General features: G+C 38.1%; 1 protein-coding gene across 1 annotated transcript in view; it reads left to right on the top strand.

The window, feature by feature from the left end:
- The first annotated feature begins 6,179 nt into the window (after window positions 1-6,179).
- Window positions 6,180-11,139, top strand: part of LOC105269559 (retinal guanylyl cyclase 2) — an 8,639-nt gene continuing 3,679 nt past the window's right edge. The window contains exons 1-9 of the mRNA XM_011309903.1: window positions 6,180-6,373; window positions 6,831-7,138; window positions 7,199-7,413; window positions 8,011-8,196; window positions 8,352-8,435; window positions 8,791-8,967; window positions 9,079-9,238; window positions 9,624-9,773; window positions 10,503-10,815. Of these exons, the coding sequence (XP_011308205.1) occupies window positions 6,264-6,373; window positions 6,831-7,138; window positions 7,199-7,413; window positions 8,011-8,196; window positions 8,352-8,435; window positions 8,791-8,967; window positions 9,079-9,238; window positions 9,624-9,773; window positions 10,503-10,815 (1,703 nt within the window). The 5' untranslated portion in view covers window positions 6,180-6,263. The remainder of the gene's footprint in view (window positions 6,374-6,830; window positions 7,139-7,198; window positions 7,414-8,010; window positions 8,197-8,351; window positions 8,436-8,790; window positions 8,968-9,078; window positions 9,239-9,623; window positions 9,774-10,502; window positions 10,816-11,139) is intronic.

Raw genomic sequence — 11,139 nt, 5'->3', positions numbered from 1 at the left:
TAAAAATTTGGAATTCAGGGAATTTATACACTTATTTCAATTTGTTATCTATCGATAATTAAATCAATCAATTACAATCAGAATTATAACTCCAAAATTTAAGGATAACTGTTTTCTATTTTCAAAATATATTGAGTAAATGATAATGATATTCTAAATAAATCTGAAACCCCAAATTTTCTTAAATTTCCGGAAATTCGGATAAACAATTAAAATCGAATGGATTATAATTTCCCGGGAAATTGATAGAATGATTATCAAACGAGGTGATAACCGTGTACTCATGGCGATGGAATGGAATTTTTTATCCACATAAGGATCCCCCAGACCCAGGAAAATTGTGTAAAAAGGACAGCGTTGAGGTACATCCTGAGCATTAATAACTCATCGTCAGGACGATATCATTCCCCTGCGATAAATCGATACTGACCCCAATCTATGAATTCATCCCAGTTATGAATATTTATTTAAAAAAGTCTCAAGTGTCCATTTTGTCTCTCCCCTCCTCATAACCGAGCTCTCGGCATTCTCATCGATCCCTCACCCGGAAGCTGATGGTAGATAAAATGTATCACCAACTGGATGCGCAGCACGTGTGGTCACCAATTTCTCAGAGTGGCTGCCAAATTTTCTTCATCCTCCAGATACCACGTCACACGTCACCTCACCCCCATAATCTTCTGGGAAAGTCCTCAACAACCCTACACCAGGGGATCCCGAATGGAGTCGTTTGACGGTCGTTAGCAGACAGTTACATTTAAATGGAGCAGTCGGTTAATTGTCCCTGGGAAATTCAACACCAGGAGGTGATTTATTTTCTGGTGACATCCCTGATTGAATCAGAAGAGAGTTATCATCTTCATTTGGATACAAAAATTCGAGAAAAAATGCCAATTAACTCTCATTACGACAGCTATATGTCTGTTCTTTCTTGGATCCTCAGTTGAATCGAACCTGAAGAAATCATCACGACCCTGACATTGAAGACACCATCAATAATCAGTGACCTGGAGTTTGTGCTATCAATGACTTTGAAACGAATACAGGCAGACGGAGTAGAGGAATATTTAACGAGAGGATCACTGGTTGACTGGTTTCACTGGTGCTCTTATATTTATTTTTCTCAGTGTTCCAACCAAATTCTCATCGTACACCGTTGTGATTTATTGGCTGAGAAATGTAGGCAATTGGTGAAATTTCATTGGAAAGGTTTTACGAGGTTTTTATTGGAATGTATGTAGACATCGGAGGGGGTATATCGTGGTGGAGAGATTCCGGGGCTTTTGTCGAGGTGAAGGAGAGGGTGAGGAGCAGTCAAAGGGAGAGAAAGGGTACTTACTGGAGGCGGGACAATTTATCGAATCTAGGCGCCTCTGTATCCAGGATTCGGTCAGGATTGTTATACCATGCGTATAAAGACGACCTAGTTTGCCTCCCGTTGTCCAACTAAAAGCCAGAAAAATAGGGTGGGGGTAAGAAAAAAAGGGCTAGACGTACTGTCATACAAAACGGAAAACTTCTTCCTCTTTTTTCCCTATTCTTCCTTTTTTTCTCGAGAGCGTTTTTACCTCTACCGTTCATCGAGGAGACACCACTTTAAGTATCCATCTTCATTTTTTTGAAAACCCAATTGACTCTTCAGAATTCATCGCCTCCATTTCTCTGGTTTACTTTTACCGCGAGTGGAAGTGCTACTTTGGAGGGAGATTCGAGAAATTATTGAGGACTTGCATTTTTAGATCCATTGGACGACGACTTAACGTAAAATTGGGGAATACTACTTGGGTGATGTAGAAATGTCAGGACTGTGTTGTCGTGGATTTTTAATGGTTCTCTTTTCACTGGAGGAGATGAAAATATTTGGCGAAGGTAGAAATTAAATCGGGGACCTCCGGATCCTTCGTATGACCTCCTTATGACCTTTTTTTGAGCCTGCGGTAACTCCTCAGAGCCTCCACATCACCTCCATGTTTATTCAAGGCTATCAGTCGAGCAATACAACTTTACGTACCTCTAGCATTCTTCGTTGGTGTGACGATGTTCCGTGCTTCATAAAAAACTGGCAAACCGTAATCAGCGACTTTGAGGACCCATCTGGCATCAATAACGCAATTTCGAGAGGTGAGGAGACCGTGCACACGAATCGGGCTGTTATGCAAGTACTTCATCCCCTGAAATCAAGAGTAGACCCCATTTTAGAGTCCGTTGCCATTGAAATTGAAACGTCGCTTCTTGCGAATAATCATAAATCGTAAAGATAATTAATTGGAGAGTTAAATCACCCGGACGAGACGAGTGAAATAGGACAGTCCCACTGTCAAGTCCCACTGTCAAGTCCCACTGTCAAGTCCCACTGTCAAGTTCCACTGTCAATCACACTGGACTTGACAATTTAAAAATTCATATTTTTTCTTAGAGCACTTTCTGGATTGAGTGCAAGTATTCGATAAACTTTCTTGATATCGCATTTTCACCCCATTTTTTTTTGTCGATACTCAGAAAGTTTTTCTGGCAGGCCGTGCAATCAGCGAGAAGCTATACTTTAATCAGAGAATCAATCTGTCGTCCGGCCGCCGCGGTTTTTCCCAGATTGCCTTTTCCACTTAACTTCATGTCAGCATATCCCGGTTCTCTCGTTCTCCACTTTTCCATATCCCTCCCAATACCTGGAAAATTAGCAGTGGGGTTGGTACACTGAGAAGATGATTCATCTAAAATTAACGTCACTCTGGTGGGTTGAAACTTGGAAAAAGAGTAATAACGGGATGATAGGGTAGAGCCGGTGCAAATGCACGTACATTATTTTTTTTTTTATTCCAAATGGAAATTTACCACTGGTGAAAAAATGAGAGAGAATATATCTCGACGGTGAATTACCCGTGTCAGGGGGAAAATCCGGGCCAAGGAGAATCTTCATTCGAGTCCCTTCAATGGGGATTAAAGGGCGACTTTTATTCGGTTTCAAGATCTTCTTCATGTGGAATCTTTTCACCTTTGATTCAGAAGAGATAATCCCCAGTGAGAGTCAGATGGATTGGAATCAATGGACAGTAACTCGAGATTGACTCGGAAATTTAGTACCTTCATCATTTTACTGGTATTTTTTTTGTTCTACTGAGCATCTCACGGTGATAAATTCATATACACTGAGAGAAATATTCAATAAAAATTACGTGTATTTTCCGTAATTCTGGAGCGAAATGTGGTTGTCGGAAATTTTACGGAACTGTCACGTAATTTTTATCTAAGGTCACGGAATTTTTCCGCGGTGTTCCGTAATTTTTATCTGAATTATCGGTGAAAAATAACGATACCGTCACTTAAATTTTTCGAATCAACTCCGTAATCGATAAGTGAACTGAAAATTCCGTAATTTTTACTAAATATTTCTCTCCGTGTAGAAAAATTTACTCTGACATTTTGTAATCGTCCGGTGTAATTGGTTCTGAAGGAATTTTTAGGAAAAAGAAAAGTGTAGGAGGAGAAATTGTTATTTCACCGAACGTCAGGGTAAATTTGAGTACAAATTTTCCTTCGTACTTCCACGTCACTTCTTTACATCGTGGAAACACTTTCTAATGAACTCTGAATAATGATTTTATCTCAGTGAATGGTTTATAAAAAAATGGAGAGAATAGATTGAAAAAATTTAATCAATTGATAGAATTAAGATATCGATAGAAAGAAGTGGCGATTAAGGGGGTTTATACCCATATATAACTGAAATGAAAATTTTCTCATTTTTCTGGAAAACTTATAACGGAATTGACGTGAAAAAATGGAATGTTTTTGCGTTTTGTTATTATTCAATGACTCATGAAGTTTCAAGGTGGTGCGACTATTTTTCTGTGATTTTCCAAACTTTGAAAAAGAGTGACGAAACTTTAGAGAAAATGCGTGGAAATTATCACACCACCAGAAAACTTGGTGAGTATTGAAAAAAAATCCGGTCAAAATTAAATCGGGGGAAACATTAAGGATGTTTCACACAGGAAGAAAAATATTCAATAGAAATTACGTATTTTCCGTAATTCCGGAGCGAAATACCTGAGAGTCTGAATGGCGGGAAAATTAGGCGCCCCTTTAATTCTCTGGTGATCTTGTTAAACGCTGAAGATAATTGAACAAAAATTTAGCGCGCATTCTGTTAAAATTTGAATAAAACGGCGATAGTATGACAGGATAACGGAATAATGGAGGAGTTACTCGATGTTTTCCGCCATTTTATCGACCGTCTTTCTAATGATCAAAATGGCGGGACAAGGTAACTTCAATTTAATTATATTACGATTGATTTTCACCGCTCAATCGGTAATTATTCATGAGCGTGAGCATCTGCGCACGTCTGGGACGTGCAGTATCAACAGAATGATTAATTAATAAACAATTAACATGCTGATAGGGTTAATTAAAATTTCAGCAAATTGAAGATAATCAATCGACGTCAACCATAAGACTGAGCCCATCGTATCCAGTGGTGGGGCAAGCTCTTGCCGAGATATTTTTACATTTCAAATGGAAATCAGCATCTCTGCTGGTCATGGGTAAATACCGATAATTAACTGATAACTCAATGTGATTTATTAATTAACCGATTACTTGAATTTGATTGAAGACGAGGAGCCCTGGTCGAGTGCTGCCAGAGCCGTGATAGGTGTTTTGCGGAGTATCGGAATAATTCCACGACATCATGCTCTCGTTTCACAGCATCAGAACGATCAACAGATTCATCAATCACTCGCCTCATTCGAGACCATCATACCACGGGGTAATGTATTGATAATTACTGACGTTATTCAAACCATTACCTGCTCAGCGATTCGGGGATAGAGAAATCTCGTTTAATTTCATCTGACGTTTTACGCATGCAATTTTATGGAATTTTATTCAATTCGATTATAACTCCACCGGAATTCTAGTTCTATTACAATTTTATTGGATTGTTGAACTGCTTTTTATAGTATTTATATCGATATTTATGTTTATAGTGTAGTATTGTTGTTTTTTCGTGTGAATTCTCTTAATTTATGTGGAAAATGTCTTCCGGAAAGAATTCCGAGTTGAGAATTCTGTTCTTTCTGTAAACAATTATAAATTTTTAACAACAAACTTAATTTCCTGATAATATAAAATCGCTGGAAATATTGAAAAATCAGGCAATAATTAAAAAATAAATAATCATTTCCCCAGAAAAGTTTAATTTTCTTAATTATCAGGATAAATGAGAGATTGAAATGAACGGCAAACTCCCATAATTAAAAATTGAAATAATTTTGCGACTGAAATTTGAAATATTTTCTGGAAATTCTCGGCTCTCCTCAATTAATCGTCGATTTAATTGGTAAAAATAAATAGAAATATCTTCCAGAAAAAATTCCAAAGTGAGAATTCAGTTCTTTCTGTAAATAATCATAAATTTTTAACAACAAACTTAATTTCCTGATAATATAAAATCGCTGGAAATATTGAAAAATCAGGCAATAATTAAAAAATAGATAATCATTTCCCCGGAAAAATCCAATTTTCTTAATTATCAAGATAAATGAGAGATTGAAATGAACGGCAAACTCCCATAATTGAAAATTGAAATAATTTTGCGACTGAAATATGAAATATTTCCCGGAAATTCCCGGCCCTCCTCAATTAATCGTCGATTTAATTGGTAAAAATAAATAGAAATATCTTCCAGAAAGAATTTCGAGTTGAGAATTCTGTTCTTTCTGTAAACAATTATAAATTTTTAACAACAAACTTCATTTGTTGTTAGTATAAAATCGCTGGAAATATTGAAAAATCAGGCAATAATTAAAAAATAAATAATCATTTCCCCGGAAGAATCCAATTTTCTTAATTATCAAGATAAATGAGAGATTGAAATGAACGTCCAACTCGGATAATTGAAAACTGGAATAATTTTGCGACTGAAAAACTGAAAAACTTAATTGGTAAAAATAAATAGAAATATCTTCTAGAAAGAATTCCAAGTTGAGAATTCTATTCTTTCCGGATTTTATTATGCGGAATGAATGAAAATCCGGTGGAAAATTTGGGAAAATCGGACAGTACAGGCTTTTTAAATGAAATTTTATGGAACGATAGCGATTGTCCTCTGCCTGCCCCTGGAGAATGAAAAATTAGTCAACCAAGTTATGAAGGAGTTGGAGGCGCTTCCGTCACGGACTGACAACTCGGTTTTCATCCTGGTTCATCCCGAGGGCCCGGAATTCTTCCTCCCGAGTACTGGAACTTTATCCGATAATTCGATGAGTACGACAACGTCAACGACCACCTACCGACCTGCGGCAAAACGCCAAGAGAGAAGATTCCACGGACGAATGAAGAATTTGCTGGCTTTCGCACCTTTCGACAAGAGGTTCCAATCATTACAGCATTCCTCCGTATAAAGCCGCCAGAGAAATTTATCATTTGAATTCGATGAAGAATTCCCGAACTTGGAATCATCATTTTTTATAAAAAAATTTAATTTAAATTCTAACTAAAATTGCGCATCTCAACTCGCCTCACTCGATTCATTGAATTCATTTTCCATCTCTGGCCACCACCTGGGAAAAATATTTCCGTGTGATAAAAAAGAAAATTAGAATAACAAGAAAATGCCATAGGGGAAAATATCACAAAAAAAAAATTGCATGCATTATTATTTTTCTCAATCATCCCAAAAGCAGAGTGATGTCAATCTGAGAATGAATAAAAAAAGCTTTGGCATGCCGATGCAGAAGTATTTTTCCCCAGTGGTTTTTTCCGATCGAGTACAAAATTATTTAAACAATTGAACCGCAAGTATTGTTGAAAATTTTTCACTCCGACAGATACAATCTGGCAGCAATTTACAATGGAACGGAGAAATACAAAGAGCCCCAAATGGTGGAACGATTGAACGAGTCACTGATCATTTTGACGTACGACAATTCAAGTTTAAATACCAACAATAACAAAATGTTCACTTACGGTTTGCTTGGCTGGGGTAGACAAGGAAATAGTAATGGGGGTTGGTATCCAATAGCCGAGGTGGTTGAAAGCCGAGAGTATTTGGTGGTGCAGGAACTAGTGGAAAACGATCTCGTTGATGAAGAGACACTTGACCCAGTGGTGTGTTCCAATGAAAGCGAGTGCATCGGTGAGTAGCTCATCCGTGGATATTTTAACTTGCTAATTGATGGATAAAATGATTTATCAGGTGATCACCGAGGCAATGGAAACGATCACCTCACAATGAGGACATCTCATATTGTTGTTATCATCTTGACGTGCTTATTGTTGACATTTATGTTGTTTATTACGATGATATTGGTCCGGAGGCATTTGGTTAGCAAGAGAGTCTCCAAGGGACCCTTCAAAATTATTCTCACCGCATCTGATTTCGTTTTTCCTCAGCCCACCGATAATAGAAGGGTGAGTTGTACTCTAATTTCTATTCATTACACCACTAAGAAATTCGTTAATATGCAGATCATCTAGTTGACTGAAGTCTAGGATTTTCAATAGAATATCTCGGAAGATTTTCCGGACGCCGAAGTCCTGTGAAATATTATTTATTTTATTTATTCTCTCGCATGTTTAAATATTCCTACTATAAAACATCGGCATAATAATCTCATTGATAATTGATAATAAAAGATAAACTTTAATCTATAGATGACATTCGATAGATAGTCCACCTGGGCCTTAAGTCAAAAAATCTGGGACCTGTTAATTATATTTATGAGAAATTAGACTTCAGATTTGTAGTAAACAATTCGAGATTTTAAACAACTTAGTGAGAACTTAATTCCCTGATAATATAAAAAAAGTGAAAATTGAAAATATTGAATAATCATGGAATAAATAAAAATAAATAATGATTTCCCCGGAAATGTTGAATTTGAAATGAACATCAAACTCCCGTAATTGAAAATTGAGATAATTTTGTGGTTGAAATATGAATGAATACGAGACCTCTTGGAATTTCCCCGGCCCTCAATTAATCTTCAACTTAATTGGCAACAATAGGTAGATGAAGGGATAGAGACAATGCTGTGTTGCTGGCTGAAACAACTGCAGGAATTCGGTGGTCCTGAGGTTGAGAAGCCAGATCTACTCCAGGGCAGCGTTGGATCGCTCAAGCCCCATTTGAAGGCAAGCACTGGTAGTCTAGCATGGCATACCATCCTCAAGGATCCTCGGGCAAGATACAACGTAAGATTGACCCTCCTGAGTGATTCAAAAAGGCCCGGACCATTTTTTTCTTATCACACTTTACGTAGTTACGTTTACCCTCCTAATGCAACTTTATCCACTTTGCCTCTCTATACTGCTTGGGATAAATCCTATTTATGTGGCCCATCTTTTAGGGGGACTTGGTACAACTCAAGGAGCTGCCCTGCCAGACTAACAACTTCGAGCTCAAGGGTAAAGCCATGGATGTGCTGATCATGGTGAGAGATCTTGAGGATTACCTCCCATCATTCCACTTTTTCCGATCCCTCCAAATTCGGGGGCTTTTTCTCTCGATATTTCCAGTATTCCACTATAAATATACATTCACCCGCGACGAGATGAACGTCTACTCGCTCGCCGTTCGATTTTCTAAGGAATATCCCACCGTCCGATAGAGACGATGAATATTTCTTGTGAAACGTTTTTTGCAGAGCGGAATGAGAGTTATGAAGAAAGTTCTTATGAATATTTTGTTGTCTCTGTTCGATCTAGAGATATTCATTGAATCGAGCTGATGTTCTCCATCTGTTTACTGGTTTTTTTTATTAATAAATGATGGTTTTGATATTTCAGATACATGGACTGAGGCATGAGAATCTGAATCCTTTTATTGGATGCTTGACTGAGCCAGCGAGGCCCTGTTTAGTGTCGGAATATTGCACTCGAGGGTCTCTCGAGGACGTTCTCATGCAGGATGAGATTAAACTCGATTGGTCCTTCAGGCTGTCCTTGCTTACTGATCTCGTGCGGGTGATTTAACTCTCCAATTAATTATCTTTACGATTTATGATTATTGGCAAGAAGCGGCGTCTCAAATTCAATGACAACGGACTCTAAAATGGGGTCTACCCTTGATTTCAGGGGATGAAGTACTTGCATAACAGCCCGATTCGTGTGCACGGTTTCCTCACCTCTCGAAATTGCGTTATTGACGCCAGATGGGTCCTCAAAGTCGCTGATTACGGTTTGCCAGCTTTTTATGAAGCACAGAACATCGTCACACCGACGAAGAATGCTAGAGGTACGTAAAGTTGTATTGCTCAACTGATAGCCTTGAATAAACATGGAGGTGATGTGGAGACACTGAGGAGTTACCGCAGGCTCAGAAAAAGTCATAAGGAGGTCATACGAAGGATCCGGAGGTCCCCGATTTCATTTCTACCTTCGCCAAATATTTTCATCCCCTCCAGCGAAAAAAGAACCGTTCAAAATTCACAAAGAAACAGTCCTGAGGTTTCAAGACCATCCAAGTACTCCAAATTTCTCATATTTATCTCATATTCAATTAAACCATTATTTCTTAATTAAAATGTCCAATGCTCGTTAATGCCCCCATAATCACCGGAAATGAAAAAAAAAAACTGGAGCGACGTAAGCTGAGATGAGCTTTTCATTGTGTGTTGAAGATTTACTGTGGACGGCGCCAGAGTTATTGAGACACTCGGGCCTACGTAAAAGAGGCACCCAACCGGGTGACGTTTACAGCTTTGGCATCATAATGCAGGAAGTTGTTGTACGAGGCGAGCCCTTCTGCATGTTGGCACTATCCCCCGAAGGTCAGTCACTAACTCCCATTTACTTATCACACGTACCCCATTTAATCGCCCGATTGCTGGCAATTTCCGATAGTACCGAGATTGTCTATCGATTCTCTGATACTATAATTACATCAGGACTTTCCCTCTTTTCCTTTACGTATGCCGCCTCATGCTCCGATTAACGGATGCCCCCTAGTGCGCCAGCAGGGCTCATGTCTTTTTTCTTTTTTTAAATGTCATTTGGGGCAGAATTAATCAATTAATCTCTTAGTTGGCGTGGGATTCATTTAATTTTTTGGCTTTTCTCATTCGTTATTTATTGATCTGTTACTTCACTGGTTTATATTGGAAAAAATTACTGAAATGATGAGGAGGACAAATTCAGGGTCTAATTTGTTTTTAGTGAGGGGCCGGGGAGGGGGGGTGGATTAAATTAAATTGGTGAATTGGTGAATGAATGGACAAAAGAATAGAGGGTGAATTGATTGACAAATAAATTTGGGGGTGAAAAATTGAAAGCCAAAAATGAAGAAAAAATTGAGAGTTAAAATTGAGGGTCAATTATTGATCAACTAATAAACAATTGAAGGTGAAAAAATGAAGGTAAAAAATTGAAGGGAAAAATTGTGGGTCAAATCCTGAGGATTAACGGATTAGGGGCGCATTGTTAATTAATTAGAAGAAAAGAAAAAAAAGAAGCTACAGGAGGAATAAATCAATGTTGTTATTTCTCCCTGGGAGTGGCAGATATTATCGCGAAAGTGAAAAAACCACCACCGCTCATACGACCCTCTGTGAGTAAGGGTGCAGCACCCCCTGAAGCGATCAACATCATGCGCCAGTGCTGGGCCGAGGCAGCTGACATGAGACCCGACTTCAATGCTGTTCACGATTTGTTCAAAAAATTGAATCACGGACGGAAAGTCAACTTTGTCGACACCATGTTCCAAATGCTGGAGAAGTATTCCAATAATTTGGAGGAACTCATTCGGGAGAGGACGGAACAGCTCGACATGGAGAAGAAAAAAACTGAACAGCTTTTGAATCGAATGCTCCCTAGGTACATTCTCACTGCAATTCTTTAGCCATTGATTATTCATTGATTATTCATAAATAAAACTTTAAGGCCCGTGTGGACTATCTATCGAACGTCATCTATTGTTTTAATTTTATTAACGATTTATTATAACGGTTAGCTTAAGGTTGTTGTCGCGCGACAATCTCTGTAAAAAGTTTATCCGCTGTAAAACGGGCCAGTTTAGAACACAATCTTTTAGCGGTATATAGTCTCACTTGATTGATTGCATTGTGCATGGATAGCTAAAGCATAACTATATATTTTCCATATTAACTATTTTCAATTATATAAATTTATGAATTTCCG

The sequence above is a fragment of the Fopius arisanus genome, unplaced genomic scaffold, assembly GCF_000806365.1.
Source record: "Fopius arisanus strain USDA-PBARC FA_bdor unplaced genomic scaffold, ASM80636v1 scaffold00071, whole genome shotgun sequence".
NCBI lineage: Eukaryota > Metazoa > Arthropoda > Insecta > Hymenoptera > Braconidae > Fopius > Fopius arisanus.
Note: the sequence above shows the minus strand (reverse complement) of the source record. Positions and strands in the feature narration are given on the sequence as shown.